Below are 20,568 nucleotides of genomic sequence, written 5' to 3'. Positions count from 1 at the left end.
TCTGTATGTAGTGAGTTTCCTCGAGTGATGACTGTATAATGTCTAAATAGTGAGTTATTTTTAGTGGTGGCTGTATAATCTGTATGTAATGAATTCACACTAGTGATGGCTGTATAATCTGTATGTAGTGAGCTCCCTCTAGTGGTGCCTGTATAATCTGTATGTAGTGAGCTCCCTCTAGTGGTGGCTGTATAATCTGTATGTAGTGAGCTCATCTTCTGGTACCTATGGAATCTGTATGTAGTTAGCTCCCTCTAGTGGTGGTTGTATAATGTGTATATAGTGAGTTTCCTCTATTGGTAACTATATAATGTGCACGTAGTGAGCTCCCTCTAGTGGTGGCTGTATAATCTGTATGCAGTGAGCTCCCTCTAGTGGTGGATATAAAATCTGTATGTAGTGAGTTTCCTTGAGTGATGACTGTATAATAGAGTTCCCTTTAGTGGTGGCTGTATAATCTGTATGTAATGAATTCACACTAGTGGTGACTGTATAATCTGTATGTAGTGAGCTGCCTCTAGTGATGGCTGTATAATCTGTATGTAGTGAGCTCCCTCTAGTGGTGCCTGTATAATCTGTATGTAGTGAGTTCCCTCTAGTGGTGTCTGTATATTCTGTATCTAGTGAGCTCACTCTAGTGGTGACTGTATAATCTATATGTAGTGAGCTCCCTCAAGTGGTGGCTGTATAATCTGTGTGTAGTCAGCTCCCTCTAGTGTTGGCTGTATATTCTGTATCTAGTGAGCTCACTCTAGTGGTGACTGTATAATCTATATGTAGTGAGCTCCCTCAAGTGGTGGATGTATAATCTGTATGTAGTGAGCTCCCTCTAGTGGTGGCTGTATAATCTGTATGTAGTGAGTTCCCTCTAGTGGTGGCTGTATAATCTGTATGTAGTGAGTTCCCTCTAGTGGTGGCTGTATATTCTGTATGTAGTGAGCTCCCTCTAGTGGTGACTGTATAATCTATATGTAGTAAGCTCCCTCTAGTGGTGGCTGCATAATATGTATGTGGTAAACTCCCTCTAGTGGTGGCTGTATAATATGTATGAAGTGAGCTCCCTTTAGTGGTGACTGTATACAGACAGTATTTTATCTTTTTACCTGTGTGAATGGATTCTGAACAGATTATACAACAACATTTCTTATTACTGCATCTCACTGATTTATTGATAGCACATGGAAAAGCTGATCTCTGATTATAGAAACTGACTCTGGAACCTCCAGATCTGATGTCAGAATAGAGTGATCAGAAACTTCTTCTGCGAGGAGGCCGTTCTCTTCTGTGGTTACTCTCCGTTATTGCTTATTATTTCAATCGGCCATTCACTTGTGTACTAGAAGAGATGAAAAAGTTATTTGTAATGTATGTAATGTAAATCATTAGGGATGAGCGAAGGTACCCCTTGGAACAGAACCCGAGTTCTGGAAATTGTTTTTTAGAGAACAAATTAATTTATGAAGTTATTACAAAAAGTCTCGCGAGTCTTCGCAAAGCAATATCTTCGGCTCATCTGAGCCAATACATTCTAATACTGTTTGGAGCTCCTGTTCCATACAGTATTAGAACGAATCTGTAACGGGGTTCCGAAGGTGCACTCGGTCCCCCATTAGCCTCAGACCTGCTGCTTAGCTTCCGGAGCGAGGATCTTTGTTTGACCTCGTTCCCAGGGCAGCTTTACTAGCTGGGTGGCTCCCTGCTCCTAAGTCTGCCTTGAGCGCCGAGCTGATCACTCGGTGCTCGACTGGTTGGTCTGTCGGTCATGTGACGCTGGCCACGTCACATGACCCTCACTCCCCACTATAAATACAGGCAGCCTGCTGGCCACAGGTTGCCTGTTAATTTAGGTTCCACCTGTGATTTAGTCTTTCCTGGCGTACTTACCTCCTGCTGAATTCCTGACGATCCTCTGCCTGCTCCTTGTGTACTTTGCTGCTCTCCTGGTATTCTGACCCCGGCCTCCTCCTGACGATCCTCTGCTGACTCCTTTGGTACTACACGACTCTCCTGGTATTTATGACCCCGGCTTCTCCTGACAATTCTCTGCTTGCTCCATTTGTACTTTGCAGCTTTCCTGGTATTGACTCGGTCCGTTCACGTCCTGTTGTTTGTTTGTCTGTCATCCCTGCACTTATTCCAAGCTAGGGATTGCCGTCCAGTTGTCCCCTGTCATTAGGACTCGCGAGGCAAGTAGGCAGGGCCAGGGGTAAGGGTGGAGCACAGTGGTCACTTCTCTCCCCCCTGTGTGTGTGTACACGACCGTTACAGAATCGATTTCAAATGTTTTATCTAAAGTCGATTCGCTCATCCCTTTAAATCATCACAGGGTAGACATTATATTTATATATACACATACATTGACGAGCAAAAGGGTAACAATGTTTTGAACTTTTAAATTCAGGCTCCATATCTCACCATCCACTACAGCTTTGAACGTGAGACTCCTATAATTTTATAGAAAATCATCTTGGCTATCTCATACATAAATTCGACTTGTAGCTCTGTAGCATATGATTAGTTATGCAGATTCTTGTCTCGTAACTGCATTGTTACTGTTTTTCTCCTAAAATTCTAAATGTTATTTTTTATTATTTTGTTAGTATTTTGTAAATCCACTTTTGGCTTTCAACACTGTCTGAATCCTTCTGGGCATGCTGTCGATAAGATTCAACCATATCTCAACCAAAATTTGTTCCCAGGTCTCTTCTACACGTTCCCAATGTTGGCGCATACTAGTTGACTCACTTGGATACTAATAAAGCTTTTTCTTCAACTCTACCCACAAGTGCTTGATTGGGTTGAGGTCTTGGGACTGTCGGGGCCAATCCAGCTCCTCTACTTCATTGTCCCATTTCTTCCCCAATCTCAACGTATGCTTCTGGTCGTTGTCATGCTGGAACACTATGTTGTCCTTTTCATACCCATAGTACTCAAGTGTACAAAGTAACTCGTCTTGTAGGATGCTGACATATAGCTCAGCAATGAGACCACCATTGTTCCTGGTCAATTATTCAACTCCTTTGGCTATGAAACATCCCATATTATCAGGCTTCCTCCACCCAACTTGACAGTTTCTTAAATTTCTCGATCTGTAAGGCTACTTTCACACTAGCGTTGTTTAAATCCGGCTTTCAATTCCGACACCGGAACTGCCCGCCGGATCCGGAAAAACGTGTGAAAACAGATTACATTTGAATCCTGATCAGGATTTTTATCACAATGAAAAAATGCATTGGAAAAAACGGATCCGCCATTTATGGACTTTAACTTTTTTTACACATTTTTTGGGTTTAACATGCAAAAGCCGAATCCGGTTTGACTGAACACACGGCGCCGGATCCGGCGTTAATGCAAGTCAATGGGAAAAAGACCGGATCCGGCGTTCAGTCAAAGTGTTAAGGATTTTTGGCCGGAGGTAAAAATACAACATGCTACGGTTTTCTGAAAAGCCTGATCAGTCAAAAAGACTGAACTGAAGACATCCTGATGCATCCTGAATGGATTACTCTCCATTCAGAATGCATTAGGATAAAACTGATCAGTTCTTTTCCGGATTTGAGCCCCTAGGACGGAACTCAGCACCGGAAAAGAAAAACGCTAGTGTGAAAGTACCCTTAGCCCCTTTTCCCTTGTTTCTTCGAGACCCATTTGCACCCATCAAAGCCCAGTCTATTGACTTTCGTCTCATCGCTCCAAATCACCCATTTCCAATCTTCTACTGTCCATGTTCGTAATTTTTTGCAAACTCAAGCCGACACTTCATATGATAATATTGAAGTCGAGGCTTCTTCATCTTTTTCGGGCCATCATCCCAGACTAGTGTAATATGTATCGCACAGTGCTTGCATGGACGTCTGTGATCTCACTATTATGAATCATACCAGCCACCTACACTGCATTGTTTGTCATGCCAGAACTAATAGACCTTCAGATGAACCGACTTGTTGACCTCAATATTTTGCCTGGACTTCCACTTCTTGGCTTTGGAATGGATGGACGGCCTTCATTTTGTATTCTTCTAGCTATCATGGCGCTCACATGATGTAGTTTGGCAATTTTCTTGGTCGAGATACAGAGATCAATGAGCAGGATGATGCTGTTCCTCTTTTCTTGGGAAATCTTCATGGCTGTTTCTGGATTCGAAACAGTGACCTTTCGCTTGGGAATCAACCTAATAACACACTGAGCTTTTAGGGAATGTGAGAACAGGTTATACCTTGTAATATACAAGAAGAATAACATTGTAACATGACAAAAATCTGCATAACTAATCATGCGCTAAATAGTTGCAAGTCCAATTTATGTATGAGATAGCCAAAATGATTATCTATAAAATGATGGGAGTTTCATGTGCAAAGCTGTTGTGGATTTTAAGATATGGAGCCTGAAAGTCAAAAGTTCAAAACGTTGTTACTCTTTTGCTCATATATATATATATATATATATATAATAAAGAAAAATGGACAGCACTCCAAAGGCTATAAAAATATGAAAAATGTATTTACCAATGTGGAACAGTTCAGTAGCAATGTTTCGGCTCATCCATAGAGCCTTTCTTAAGTCTTTCTCTATGGATGAGCCGAAACGTTGCTACTTAACTGTTCCACATTGGTAAATACATTTTTCATATTTTTATAGCCTTTGGAGTGCTGTCCATTTTTCTTTATTATTTATTTTCTTGGGTTATTAGCCTATACCCTGGGACATAGCACCCATCCTTTTTACTTATAGTTGGTGCTGCCAATTTTTCTATATATATATATATATATATATATATATATATATTGTGGGGGTCAGCTCAATAGTGGTAGGCACAGCACTCAGAGACAGTGACACAATGGCACAGTTCACACAGGGATTTGCCTGTTTTCTATATTCTCATCCACAAGCAAAATATAAGGCCTTTACATTCAGGCAAAGATACAAAATAAATTCCTGCTCGGCTGAGCACTAACTAAACATAAAATTACCCTTTCTATACGGGCGGCCTAAAATAAACTCAGTGTCCTTTTTGTTGTTTGCACAGACTTCAGCAGCAATAGTGAAAGCCAGTCAGTTCGACCAGTCCCCACCCAGACATGCTCATAGTGCAAACCTTTATAGCCCAGAAATGAGCTGAGCTCCATCACCTGATGGAGAGCTCTATATGAAGCCTGTTCTGGACAGGAAGGGAATGAGGAGCCCCGCTACCAACCTGCATCCTCATTCCATTAAAATCCAGGCCCGACAACACCATTTACCAAAGTCCTCAGCAAACTATGTTTTGCTAAGGCAGACCATCTTTCCCTGGATTTCTGATATCTCACCCAGGATTCCTAGTTGAGATATCCACCTCCTGTAGTGTAGTACATGGTATATGAAAGAAACCTAGGCAAAATATATTGATTCTCTACTACTTTTCCAGTCACTGTCTCACAATATATATATATAGAGAGAGAGAGAGAGAGAGAAATATACAGTTCAGCTGATAACTAGTATTAAAGATCTACTGGGAGAGAGGGAAAGGGAGCTTATTCTTCTTTTACAGCCTGAACTCATAGCTGCTCACAAGACTACACGATGTCAAATGTCTTCTAGTTCTCATGGTCTATTGATTCCCACCCATGATCCCTTACCAGAAGCATGATGAGGTCCACAGTTTTCTGATTAGGAGACACAGTGACAGACAATATTTGTATGTTTTTAGAGAGGGGCAGGTTATATAGTTGGAAGCCTTTTATTAATATAATTAGTACTTACAGGATCGACGCACTCATTTTTGCAGGAGTAAAAACAGCACTTCTGTATACCAAGACACCACTGGTCATTATAGCAGTCCGGAGGAGGCAAAGGAAAAGTGCATCCTCTGCGTCTATATGGTGGACAAAGCCCCGGTTTCACTTTAGCTAGAAGTAGAGGTGACATATCATAAGCAGAAGATTTCATTGATCACAATCAGAATCATTGAATCAGACATCCAGATGATTATACAATATTAGGGTTAATTCAGACGGCCTAATGCTGTCCTGCAAAATATGCAGATCCGTTTTTTTGCGGACAGTTCGGCATGTCCACAAAAAAAAAATTGGCTAGCATTCGGTATTTTTGCGGACCCATAGACTTCAGTGGGGCCATATCCTGATTTTCACTGACAAGTATAGGACATGTTTCATTTGTTTTGCGGAGCCGTGGAACGGAAGAAAAGGGCCCTATAGAAGTGAATGGGTCAGCATGTAATCCGCAAAAAATGGATCTGCATTTTTGCAGACAGCATACGGCCATCTGAATGAGCCCTTATGATGATGAGAAGATGAGTAATGAATCTTACTACATCTTCCGTCTGTCCTATCAATCCCTCTCAAGCTGAATCTACAGTGATGACACCCTGCGTCTCCCAATGTACTTGTGGGCTTTGTTTATGGATTACTTCTGACACTTACCTCATCTCACTATCAGTAACCTGACACATTCCTACTATAGCACCCCGTAATGTGTACTAGAGTCTGCCTCTCGTTCCTCACTCCACCTCCACCCCCTATCACCTTGGTGCTCAAACATGGTAGTCAGAGACACTACCAATGATCTCATCTGATTGTCTATTCTACACGAGGAGGATTTGGTGAGTCCAATGGTCTCTAGAGGCCTTCTTCCCATAATGTAACGTTGACATATACTAGCATTGTGTGGCCATTGTAGGAATAATTATAATATAAGAATTAATTAGACATAGAGTGTGTGATCTTTGGTGGTATATGTGTACTGTGGAGCTAGATGAACTATTGATGACCCTACACCTTTTTTTATATCTCCATTGTAGCCCACAATGGTGTAAATAGATAATAAATCACTTCAGTCCTCTCCATGGTAAGGATTACAAATAAAGATTAGTGAATTTTTTCCAAATTTGTGTTCGATCAATTTTGCCATCAGATTCGATCAGGTCTGAATAAATTTGACCGCACTCCAGAGTCCCAATTTCTCTGAAATGTCACACTGTATATGACACCCTCGAGTCTCATAGGACTTTATCCAAACTCTATTTTTTTTATGTCAAGACAGCATTTGTAATGACTGATAGTGACATATATGGCAAACTGCGATTCCCAGCTTTTTAAGAACTAAAAATATTCCAAAAACTATCGCTTTTGAGGGCAGATGCCTACTACTAGTGTTTCACACACATGGTGGTATTGGAGGAAGAAATGGTTATTTTTAACAAGCGGTCCACACATCTTCCTTTTTTTTTGGGAGTGGCAAGAAGTTTGGAATTATTTTAAAGAAAATATATATCATTCTGGAAAGTGAAGAATCAATGGGTTTTAAAAAAGCAAAAAAGTATCAATTTTTAGGGAGTAGTTTCAGGTTTTCATACTGTGCAGGGTAGGAATACCAGCAGCATCAGCACAGTATAGAACATGATAGACAAGGCAGGAGATGTGTCACTGAGTAGGGGTAGTAGTAGAGGCAACAGTACAATATGGAACATGATGGACAAGGCAGGAGATGTGTGGCTGTGTAAGTGTAGTAGTAGAGGTAGCGGTACAATATGGAACATAATAGACAGGGCTGTGTAGAGTTGTAGAGAGAGCAGTACAGTATAGACCATGATAGACAAGGCCAGAGATGCATGACTGTTGAAGGGTAGAGGTAGCAGGACAGTATGGAATGTAATGCGTAAGGCAGGAGATTTGTGACTGTTTAGGAATAGTTGTAGAGGCAGCAATATGGAACATAATAGTCAAGTTGGATGACGAGTGACTGTGTAAGGGTAGTAGAAGAGGTACAGTACAATAGTTGTAGAGAGAGCAGTACAGTATAGAACATGATGGACAAGGCAGGAGATGTATGACTGTTTAGGGGTAGAAGTAGAGGCAGCAGTACAATATGGGACATAACACATAAGTCAGGAGATGTGTGACTGTATAGGGGTACAAGTACTGGCAGTAGCAGTACAGTATGAAACATGATAGACAAGGCAGGAGATTGTGTACTATGTACAGTAACTGCAACTATATTGATACACCATGTTTGATATGCATTGGAAAATTGTAAATAATAAAAAACACACATTATTGTATCCTATGCTGCTTGCATTGCACTGCGTATTACAATATAACAAAATAATAGCAAAGACAGGTGCACTCTGCGGTCTTACTAAACCCTCAAACTGATTTTAAAATTGAGAGATTAACCAACATATCCTACTGTGGAGGACATGTCTGAGCCCGAGCACCGCGCCAAGGTTTCTCAAGTAGCCCAGGACCTAACACTCTCCTAACTGAGCCGTATGGGCAATGCCAGGAGCCAGTGGGCAAATTACAGGAGCGTGAGGTCCGACTCACAGACAACTCACCAGTTACCTCTAGCATGTGACCATGCTTGCAATAAGAGGGGGGAGGAGTCTGCGAGTCCCACTCAAGACTGGCTGATAAGGCCTAGGCCTCACAGGTGCACCTAAATGTGACCTGTAGATGGAAAACAGGCACATTTAAATTGGAGTTTATACACCTCCAGGCATCTCTATATATACAAACTGAAAAGAATGGTGTGGTATTAAACAAGCAGGAGGTGCTCAAACCCACATGCAGTCATGCATATATATAGGGGAGCAAATCCTGCACTTGTGGCCTGTTGCTAATGACGATCCCCAGCAAAAATGCATGCGGTGGAGGATGCCCGCAGCGAACCACAAGTACCACAATAGACATCCTACACAAGGTAGCAATTATGTGGATGTAATAATCAATATAACAATATAACAAAATAATAGCAAAGACAGGTGAGTTGTTTGTGAGTCGGCCTCATGCTCCTGTAATTTGCCCACACAGGCCCAGGTAGGTGAGTGTTAGGTCTCGAGCTACTTGAGAAACCTTGGCGCGGTGCTCGGGCTCAGACATGTCCTACACCGTAGGACATGTTGGCTAATCTCTCAATTTTAAAATCAGTTTGAGGGTTTAGTAAGACCGCAGAGTGCACCTGTCTTTGCTATTATTTTGTTATATTGCTATATTGATTATCACATCCACATAATTGCTATCTTATGTAGGATGTCTATTGTGGTACTTGTGGTTCGCTGCGGTCATCCTCCACTGTATGCATTTTTGCTGGGGATCGTCATTAGCAACGGGCCACAAGTGCAGGATTTGCTCCCCTGTATGTACAGTACAGACCAAAAGTTTGGACACACCTTCTCATTCAAAGAGTTTTCTTTATTTTCATGACTATGAAGGCATCAAAACTATGAATTAACACATGTGGAATTATATACATAACAAACAAGTGTGAAACAACTGAAAATATGTCATATTCTAGGTTATTCAAATTAGCCACCTTTTGCTTTGATTACTGCTTTGCACACTCTTGGCATTCTCTTGATGAGCTTCAAGAGGTAGTCCCCTGAAATGGTCTTCCAACAGTCTTGAAGGAGTTCCCAGAGATGCTTAGCACTTGTTGGCCCTTTTGCCTTCACTCTGCGGTCCAGCTCACCCCAAACCATCTCGATTGGGTTCAGGTCCGGTGACTGTGGAGGCCAGGTCATCTGGCGCAGCACCCCATCACTCTCCTTCAAGGTCAAACAGCCCTTACTTTCAAAGTTTTCCCAATTTTTCGGCTGACTGACTGACCTTCATTTCTTAAAGTAATGATGGCCACACGTTTTGCTTTACTTAGCTGCTTTATTCTTGCCATAATACAAATTCTAACAGTCTATTCAGTAGGACTATCATCTGTGTATCTACCTGACTTCTCAACGCCACTGATGGTCCCGACCCCATTTATAAGGCAAGACATCCCACTTATTAAACCTGACAGGGCACACCTGTGAAGTGAAAACCATTTCAGGGGACTACCTCTTGAAGCTCATCAAGAGAATGCCAAGAGTGTGCAAAGCAGTAATCAAAGCAAAAGGTGGCTACTTTGAAGAACCTAGAATATGACATATTTTCAGTTGTTTCACACTTGTTTGTTATGTATATAATTCCACATGTGTTAATTCATAGTTTTGATGCCTTCAGTGTGAATCTACCATTTTCATAGTCATGAAAATAAAAAAAACTCTTTGAATGAGAAGGTGTCTCCAAACTTTTGGTCTGTACTGTATATGCACAACTGCATGTGGGTTTGAGCACCTCCTGCTTGTTTAATACCACACCATTCTTTTCACATTGCACTGCGTATTGCTGCAGGCATATTGATGGCAGTGGCAGAGTTAACTCCCTGGAAAATATGGTTGAGTGCATTCATACGATCAGGATGAGGACAGAAAAAAACTCAAATTTGTGTGTCTGAGGTCCTAGACACATCAGACGACTGACAGCACACTGAAAACATCAGCTAAGAGAATCTGTCATTCCTGCATGTAGCTAGCTACAAGTAGAGGTGCCTGACTTTAGCAATAAGGTTGACAATCCGTATACAGATACAGGACAAAAGAAGTGGTGCTGTGGACTGTTCCTGACTGAAACAGCGAGTGTCCCTGATGGTCGGATTGAATTGTGTTTTGTATCTCGTATTTAGGCTGTAGCTACACATATAGGGGGCATAAGAAACATAGGCTGCTGTGCAGATTACAGTCCACAATCCTTTACTCGCTAAAACTGAAACATGAATCTACTCCTGGCTACATGGCAGGGAGAATTCACTCTGCAATTCTAGTGCGGAGTACCGTATTCAGACCCTTCAGATAAATCAGTGGACATAAGGAGCATGTGGCAGATTTTGGGGGGTCAGTGAATACACAAAAAACATAGCAAACATATTGTGTAGAAGCCCGGAGGAGAGGCTCCTCTGATGGACGCTCCACCATGTCTGTGGTAGAGAACTGTGGAAGAAAGGTATGAAGCTCGTGGCTGGAGCTGCAGGTTCAGTAAATGCTGCAGATCAGAGGGGATCAGTACTTATCTGTCACTTACCTATAGGATTGGTGCATTTCACTTCGCCACATGAATTTTTACAGCATTTCTGGCCATCAGGACACTGGTCATCTGCAGAGCATCGGGGGAAAGGCAGCACTTTGGTGCAAAGCTCTGTTAAAGTCAATTCAGGACACTTCCCCGGCTTCACTCCTGGTAACAGCAAATCCAAAATAACAAAAGAGACTTTACATTAGACTGCAAAGTACAAGGGAAGTAGTTCTGTACTGTATATATCTATACACAATGCAAATACACTGTGACTATATGAGTGAGTGCACACCTGTTCCTGACTTAATGAGTTAGTTTAAACCTGTCCCTGACTATATGAGCGAGTGTACACCTATCCCTGACTATATGAGCGAGTATACACCTATCCCTGACTTTAGGAGTGTGAGTTCACCCGTCACTGACTATATGAGTGAGTGTACACCTGTCCCTGACAATATGAGTGCGTGTTAACCTGTCCCTGACTATATGAGCGAGTGTACACCTATCCCTAACTATAGGAGTGAGTGTTCCCCTGTTCCTGACAATATGAGTGCGTGTTCACCTGTTCCTGACAATATGAGTGCGTGTTCACCTGTCCCTGACTATAGGAGTGAGTGTACACCTGTCCCTGACAATATGAGTGCGTGTTAACCTGTCCCTGACTATATGAGCGAGTGTACACCTATCCCTGACTATATGAGTGAGTGTACACCTATCCCTAACTATAGGAGTGCAAGTTCACCTGTCCCTGACTATATGAGTGAGTGTTCACATATACCTGACTATATGAGTGAGTGTACACCTATCCCTGACTATAGGAGTGCGTGTTCACCTGTTCCTGACAATATGAGTGCGTGTTCACCTGTCCCTGACTATAGGAGTAAGTGTTCACATGTTCCTGACTTAATGAGTTAGTTTAAACCTGTCCCTGACTATATGAGTGTACACCTATCCCTGACAATATGAGTGCGTGTTCACCTGTCCCTGACTATATGAGCGAGTGTACACCTATCCCTGACTATAGGAGTGAGTGTTCACCTATCCCTGACTATATGAGCGAGTGTACACCTATCCCTGTCTACAGGAGCGCGTGTTCACCTGTCCCTGACTATATGAGTGAGTGTTCACCTATCCCTGACTATAAGAGTGAGTGTTCACCTGTCCCTGACAATATGAGTGAGTGTACACCTATCCCTGACTATATGAGTGAGTGCTCACCTATCCCTGACTTTATGAGTGAGTGTTCACCTGTCCCTGACTATATGACCGAGTGTACACCTATCCCTGACTATAGGAGTGCGTGTTCACCTGTCCTGACTATATCAGTGAGTGTTCACCTGTCCCTGACTATATAAGTGAGTGTTCACCTGTCCCTTACTATATGAGTGAGTGTTCACCTATCAATGACTATATGAGTGAGTGTTCACCTGTCCCTGACTATATGAGTGAGTGTTCACCTGTCCCTGACTATATGAGTGAGTGTTCACCTGTCCATGACCATATGAGTGAGTGTTCACCTATCACTGACTATATGAGCGAGTGTTCACCTATGCCTGACTATATGAGTGAGTGTTCACCTGTCCCTGACTATATAAGTAGGTGTTCACCTGTCCCTGACTATATGAGTAAGTGTTCACCTGTCCCTGACTATATAAGTAGGTGTTCACCTATCAATGACTATATGAGTGAGTGTTCAGCTGTCCCTGACTATATGAGTGAGTGTTCACCTGTCCATGACCATATGAGTGAGTGTTCACCTATCCCTGACAATATATGAGCGAGTGTTCACCTACCCCTGACTATATGAGTGAGTGTTCACCTATCCCTGACTATATGAGTGAGTGTACACCTATCCCTAACTATAGGAGTGCAAGTTCACCTGTCCCTGACTATATGAGTGCGTGTTCACCTGTTCCTGACAATATGAGTGCGTGTTCACCTGTCCTAGACTTTATGAGTGAGTGTTCACCTATACCTGACTATATGAGCGAGTGTACACCTATTCCTGACTATAGGAGTGCGTGTTCACCTGTCCCTGACTATATGAGTGAGTGTACACCTCTCCCTGACTATAGGAGTAAGTGTTCACCTGTTCCTGACTTAATGAGTTAGTTTAAACCTGTCCCTGACTATATGAGTGTACACTTATCCCTGACAATATGAGTGCGTGTTCACCTGTCCCTGACTATATGAGTGAGTGTACACCTATCCCTGACTATAGGAGTGAGTGTACACCTGTCCTTGACTATAGGAGTGAGTGTACACCTATCCCTGACTATATGAGCGAGTGTACACCTACCCCTGTCTACAGGAGTGCGTGTTCACCTGTCCCTGACTATATGAGTGAGTGTTCACCTATCCCTGACTATAAGAGTGAGTGTTCACCTGTCCCTGACAATATGAGTGAGTGTACACCTATCCCTGACTATATGAGTGAGTGCTCACCTATCCCTGACTATATGAGTGAGTGTTCACCTGTCCCTGACTATATGACCGAGTGTACACCTATCCCTGACTATAGGAGTGCATATTCACCTATCCCTGACTATAGGAGTGCGGGTTCACCTGTCCTGACTATATCAGTGAGTGTTCACCTGTCCCTTACTATATCAGTGAGTGTTCACCTATCAATGACTATATGAGTGAGTGTTCACCTGTCCCTGACTATATGAGTGAGTGTTCACCTGTCCATGACCATATGAGTGAGTGTTCACCTATCCCTGACTATATGAGTGAGTGTACACCTGTCCCTGACAAAATGACTGAGTGTTCACCTATCCCTGACTATATGAGCGAGTGTGCACCTATCCCTGACTATATGAGTGAGTGTTCACCTGTCCCTGACTATATGAGTGAGTGTACACCTGTCCCTGACTATAAGAGTGCGTGTTCACCTGTCCCTGACTATATGAGTGAGTGTTCACCTGTCCTTGACTATAGAAGTGAGTGTTCACCTGTCCCTGACAATATGAGTGAGTGTACACCTGTCCCTGACTATATGAGTGAGTGTACACTTGCCCCTGACTATATGAATGAGTGTTCACCTATCCCTGACTGCAGATTACAGGGGATCAGTACTTATCTGTCACTTACCTATAGGATTGGTGCATTTCACTTCGCCACATGAATTTTTACAGCATTTCTGGCCATCAGGACACTGGTCATCTGCAGAGCATCCGGGGAAAGGCCGCACTTTGGTGCAAATCTCTGTTAAAGTCAATTCAGGACACTTCCCCGGCTTCACTCCTGGTAACAGCAAATACAAAATAACAAAAGAGACTTTACATTAGACTGCAAAGTACAAGGGAAGTAGTTCTGTACTGTATATATCTATACACAATGCAATTACACTGTGACTATATGAGTGAGTGCGCACCTGTTCCTGACTTAATGAGTAAGTTTAAACCTATCCCTGACTATATGAGTGAGTGTACACCTATCCCTCACTATATGAGCGAGTGTACACCTATCCCTGACTTTAGGAGTGTGAGTTCACCTATCCCTGACTATATGAGTGCGTGTTCACCTGTCCCTGACAATATGAGTGCGTGTACACCTATCCCTGACTATATGAGTGAGTGTACACCTATCCCTAACTATAGGAGTGCGAGTTCACCTGTCCCTGACTATATGAGTGAGTGTTCACCTATCCCTGACTATATGAGTGAGTGTTCACCTATCCCTGACTATATGAGTGAGTGTTCACCTGTCCCTGACTATATGAGTGAGTGTTCACCTGTCCCTGACTATATGAGCGAGTGTACACTTGTCTCTGACTATATGAGTGAGTGTACACCTGTCCCTGACTATATGAGTGAGTGTTCACCTGTCCCTGACTATATGAGTGAGTGTACACCTGTCCCTGACTATAGGAGTGAGTGTACACCTGTCCCTGACTATAGGAGTGAGTGTACACCTGTCCCTGACTATATGAGTGAGTGTTCACCTATCCCTGACTATATGAATGAGTGTTCACCTATCCCTGACTGCAGATTACAGGGGATCAGTACTTATCTGTCACTTACCTATAGGATTGGTGCATTTCACTTCGCCACATGAATTTTTACAGCATTTCTGGCCATCAGGACACTGGTCATCTGCAGAGCATCGGGGGAAAGGCCGCACTATGGTGCAAATCTCTGTTAACGTCAATTCAGGACACTTCCCCGGCTTCACTCCTGGTAACAGCAAATCCAAAATAACAGAAGAGACTTTACATTAGACTGCAAAGTACAAGGGAAGTAGTTCTGTACTGTATATATCTATACACAATGCAATTACACTGTGACTATATGAGTGAGTGCACACCTGTTCCTGACTTAATGAGTTAGTTTAAACCTGTCCCTGACTATATGAGTGGGTGTACACCTGTCCCTGACAAAATGAGTGAGTGTACACCTGTCCCTGACAATATGAGTGCATGTTCACCTATCCCTGACTATATGAGCGAGTGTACACCTATCCCTGACTATAGGAGTGAGTGTTCACCTGTCCTGACTATATGAGTGAGTGTTCACCTGTCCCTGACTATATAAGTGAGTGTTCACCTGTCCTTGACTATGAGTGAGTGTTCACCTATCCCTGACTATATGAGTGAGTGTTCACCTGTCCTGACTATATGAGTGAGTGTTCACCTGTCCCTGACTATATAAGTGAGTGTTCACCTGTCCCTGACTATATGAGTGAGTGTTCACCTATCCCTGTCTATATGAGTGAGTGTTCACCTATCCCTGACTATATGAGTGAGTGTTCACCTGTCCCTGACTATATGAGTGAGTGTTCACCTGTCCATGACTATATGAGTGAGTGTTCACCTATCACTGACTATATGAGCGAGTGTTCACCTATGCCTGACTATATGAGTGAGTGTTCACCTATCCCTGACTATATGAGTGAGTATTCACCTATCCCTGACAATATGAGTGCGTGTTCACCTTTCCCTGACTATATGAGCGAGTGTTTACCTGTCCCTGACTATATGAGTGAGTGTTCACCTGTCCTGACAATATGAGTGCGTGTTCACAGAATCCCTGCCTATATGAGCGAGTGTACACCTATCCCTGACTATATGAGTGAGTGTTCACCTGTCCCTGACTATATGAGTGAGTGTACACCTGTCCCTGACTATAGGAGTGTGTGTTCACCTGTCCCTGACTATATGAGTGAGTGTTCACCTGTCCCTGACTATATAAGTAGGTGTTCACCTGTCCCTGACTATATAAGTGAGTGTACACCTGTCCCTGACTATATGAGTGAGTGTTCACCTGTCCCTGACTATATAAGTGAGTGTTCACCTGTCCCTGACAATATGAGTGAGTGTTCACCTCTCCCTGACTATATGAATGAGTGTTCACCTGTCCCTGACAATATGAGTGAGTGTTCACCTATCCCTGATTATATGAATGAGTTTTCACCTATCCCTGACTGCAGATCACAGGGGATCAGTACTTATCTGTCACTTACCTATAGGATTGGTGCATTTCACTTCGCCACATGAATTTTTACAGCATTTCTGGCCATCAGGACACTGGTCATCTGCAGAGCATCCGGGGAAAGGCCGCACTATGGTGCAAATCTCTTTTAAAGTCAATTCAGGACACTTCCCCGGCTTCACTCCTGGTAACAGCAAATACAAAATAACAAAAGAGACTTTACATTAGACTGCAAAGTACAAGGGAAGTAGTACTGTACTGTATATATCTGTACAGAATGCAATTACACTGTGACTATATGAGTGAGTGCGCACCTGTTCCTGACTATATAAGTGAGTGTTCACCTATCCCTGACTATATGAGTGAGTGTTCACCTATCCCTGACTATATGAGTGAGTGTTCACCTGTCCCTGACTATATGAGCGAGTGTACACCTATCACTGACTATAGGAGTACGTGTTCACCTGTCCTGACTATATGAGTGAGTGTTCACCTGTCCCTGACTATATAAGTAGGTGTTCACCTGTCCCTGACTATATAAGTGAGTGTACACCTGTCCCTGACTATATGAGTGAGTGTTCACCTGTCCCTGACTATATAAGTGAGTGTTCACCTGTCCCTGACTATATGAGTGAGTGTTCACCTATCCCTGACTATATGAGTGAGTGTTCACCTATCCCTGACTATATGAGCGAGTGTTCACCTATGCCTGACTATATGAGTGAGTGTTCACCTATCCCTGACTATATGAGTGAGTGTTCACCTATCCCTGACTATATGAGTGAGTGTTCACCTGTCCCTGACTATATGAGCGAGTGTACACCTATCACTGACTATAGGAGTGCGTGTTCACCTGTCCTGACTATATGAGTGAGTGTTCAACTGTCCCTGACTATATAAGTAGGTGTTCACCTGTCCCTGACTATATGAGTGAGTGTTCACCTGTCCCTGACTATATAAGTGAGTGTTCACCTGTCCCTGACTATATGAGTGAGTGTTCACCTATCCCTGACTATATGAGTGAGTGTTCACCTATCCCTGACTATATGAGCGAGTGTTCACCTATGCCTGACTATATGAGTGAGTGTTCACCTATCCCTGACTCAATGAGTGAGTATTCACCTATCCCTGACAATATGAGTGCGTGTTCACCTGTCCCTGACTATATTAGCGAGTGTACACCTATCCCTGACTATAAGAGTGCGTGTTCACCTGTCCCTGACTATATGAGTGAGTGTTCACCTGTCCCTGACTATATAAGTAGGTGTTCACCTGTCCCTGACTATATGAGCGAGTGTTCACCTATCCCTGACTATATGAGTGAGTGTTCACCTGTCCCTGACTATATGAGTGAGTGTACACTTGCCCCTGACTATACAAGTGGGTGTACACCTATCCCTGTCTATATGAGCGAGTGTACACCTATCCCTGACTATATGAGTGAGTGTTCACCTGTCCCTGACTATATGAGTGAGTGTACACCTGTCCCTGACTATAGGAGTGAGTGTACACCTGTCCCTGACTATAGGAGTGAGTGTACACCTGTCCCTGACTATAGGAGTGAGTGTACACCTGTCCCTGACTATATGAGTGAGTGTACACCTGTCCCTGACTATAGGAGTGAGTGTACACCTGTCCCTGACTATAGGAGTGAGTGTACACCTGTCCCTGACTATATGAGTGAGTGTTCACCTATCCCTGACTGCAGATCACAGGGGATCAGTACTTATCTGTCACTTACCTATAGGATTGGTGCATTTCACTTCGCCACATGAATTTTTACAGCATTTCTGGCCATCAGGACACTGGTCATCTGCAGAGCATCCGGGGAAAGGCCGCACTTTGGGGCAAATCTCTTTTAAATTCAATTCAGGACACTTCCCCGGCTTCACTCCTGGTAACAGCAAATACAAAATAACAAAAGAGACTTTACATTAGACTGCAAAGTACAAGGGAAGTAGTACTGTACTGTATATATCTATACACAATGCAAATACACTGTGACTATATGAGTGAGTGCACACCTGTTCCTGACTTAATGAGTTAGTTTAAACCTATCCCTGACTATATGAGTGAGTGTTCACCTGTCCCTGACTATATAAGTGAGTGTTCACCTATCCCTGACTATATGAGTGAGTGTTCACCTGTCCCTGACTATATGAGCGAGTGTACACCTATCACTGACTATAGGAGTGCGTGTTCACCTGTCCTGACTATATGAGTGAGTGTTCACCTGTCCCTGACTATATAAGTATGTGTACACCTGTCCCTGACTATATGAGTGAGTGTTCACCTGTCCCTGACTATATAAGTGAGTGTTCACCTGTCCCTGACTATATGAGTGAGTGTTCACCTATCCCTGACTATATGAGTGAGTGTTCACCTATCACTGACTATATGAGCGAGTGTTCACCTATGCCTGACTATATGAGTGAGTGTTCACCTATCCCTGACTCAATGAGTGAGTATTCACCTATCCCTGACAATATGAGTGCGTGTTCACCTGTCCCTGACTATATTAGCGAGTGTACACCTATCCCTGACTATAAGAGTGCGTGTTCACCTGTCCCTGACTATATGAGTGAGTGTTCACCTGTCCCTGACTATATAAGTAGGTGTTCACCTGTCCCTGACTATATGAGCGAGTGTTCACCTATCCCTGACTATATGAGTGAGTGTTCACCTGTCCCTTACTATACAAGTGGGTGTACACCTGTCCCTGACAAAATGAGTGCGTGTTCACCTATCCCTGTCTATATGAGCGAGTGTACACCTATCCCTGACTATATGAGTGAGTGTTCACCTGTCCCTGACTATATGAGTGAGTGTACACCTGTCCCTGACTATAGGAGTGAGTGTTCACCTGTCCCTGACTATATGAGTGAGTGTACACCTCTCCCTGACTATATGAGTGAGTGTACACCTGTCCCTGACTATATGAGTGAGTGTACACCTGTCCCTGACTATATGAGTGAGTGTTCACCTGTCCCTGACTATATGAGTGAGTGTACACCTGTCCCTGACTATAGGAGTGAGTGTACACCTGTCCCTGACTATAGGAGTGAGTGTACACCTGTCCCTGACTATATGAGTGAGTGTTCACCTATCCCTGACTATATGAATGAGTGTTCACCTATCCCTGACTGCAGATTACAGGGGATCAGTACTTATCTGTCACTTACCTATAGGATTGGTGCATTTCACTTCGCCACATGAATTTTTACAGCATTTCTGGCCATCAGGACACTGGTCATCTGCAGAGCATCCGGGGAAAGGCCGCACTTTGGGGCAAATCTCTTTTAAATTCAATTCAGGACACTTCCCCGGCTTCACTCCTGGTAACAGCAAATACAAAATAACAAAAGAGACTTTACATTAGACTGCAAAGTACAAGGGAAGTAGTTCTGTACTGTATATATCTATACACAATGCAATTACACTGTGACTATATGAGTGAGTGTACACCTGTCCCTGACTATATAAGTGAGTGTTCACCTATCCCTGACTATATGAGCGAGTGTACACCTATCACTGACTATAGGAGTGCGTGTTCACCTGTCCTGACTATATGAGTGAGTGTTCACCTGTCCCTGACTATATAAGTAGGTGTTCACCTGTCCCTGACTATATAAGTGAGTGTACACCTGTCCCTGACTATATGAGTGAGTGTTCACCTGTCCCTGACTATATAAGTGAGTGTTCACCTGTCCCTGACTATATGAGTGAGTGTTCACCTATTCCTGACTATATGAGTGAGTGTTCACCTATCGCTGACTATATGAGCGAGTGTTCACCTATGCCTGACTATATGAGTGAGTGTTCACCTATCCCTGACTCAATGAGTGAGTATTCACCTATCCCTGACAATATGAGTGCGTGTTCACCTGTCCCTGACTATATTAGCGAGTGTACACCTATCCCTGACTATAAGAGTGCGTGTTCACCTGTCCCTGACTATATGAGTGAGTGTTCACCTGTCCCTGACTATATGAGCGAGTGTTCACCTGTCCCTGACTATATGAGCGAGTGTACACCTATCCCTGACTATATGAGTGTACACCTATCCCTGACTATATGAGTGAGTGTACACCTGTCCCTGACTATATGAGTGACTGTTCACCTGTCCCTGACTATACAAGTGGGTGTACACCCAGGGCCGTCCTATGGGGTGTGCGAGCTGTGCGGCCGCACAGGGCGCCATGGCAACAGGGGCGCCCGGCGGCCGACACAGCTCGCAGTCGGTCTCTTACAGCAGG

At 43.3% G+C, this 20,568-nt stretch overlaps 1 protein-coding gene across 1 annotated transcript in view; it reads right to left on the bottom strand.

Moving 5' to 3' along the window:
• Positions 1 to 1,155: 1,155 nt before the first annotated feature.
• Positions 1,156 to 20,568, bottom strand: part of LOC120999890 (keratin-associated protein 10-7-like) — a 35,343-nt gene continuing 15,930 nt past the window's right edge. The window contains exons 3-10 of the mRNA XM_040430941.1: positions 19,495 to 19,647; positions 18,054 to 18,206; positions 16,344 to 16,496; positions 14,906 to 15,058; positions 13,974 to 14,126; positions 10,890 to 11,042; positions 5,740 to 5,885; positions 1,156 to 1,336 (exon numbers count right to left, since the gene is read on the bottom strand). Coding sequence (XP_040286875.1) covers positions 1,289 to 1,336; positions 5,740 to 5,885; positions 10,890 to 11,042; positions 13,974 to 14,126; positions 14,906 to 15,058; positions 16,344 to 16,496; positions 18,054 to 18,206; positions 19,495 to 19,647 — 1,112 coding nt within the window. The 3' untranslated portion in view covers positions 1,156 to 1,288. The remainder of the gene's footprint in view (positions 1,337 to 5,739; positions 5,886 to 10,889; positions 11,043 to 13,973; positions 14,127 to 14,905; positions 15,059 to 16,343; positions 16,497 to 18,053; positions 18,207 to 19,494; positions 19,648 to 20,568) is intronic.

The sequence above is a fragment of the Bufo bufo genome, chromosome 4 (genome assembly GCF_905171765.1).
Source record: "Bufo bufo chromosome 4, aBufBuf1.1, whole genome shotgun sequence".
Taxonomy (NCBI): domain Eukaryota; kingdom Metazoa; phylum Chordata; class Amphibia; order Anura; family Bufonidae; genus Bufo; species Bufo bufo.
Note: the sequence above shows the minus strand (reverse complement) of the source record. Positions and strands in the feature narration are given on the sequence as shown.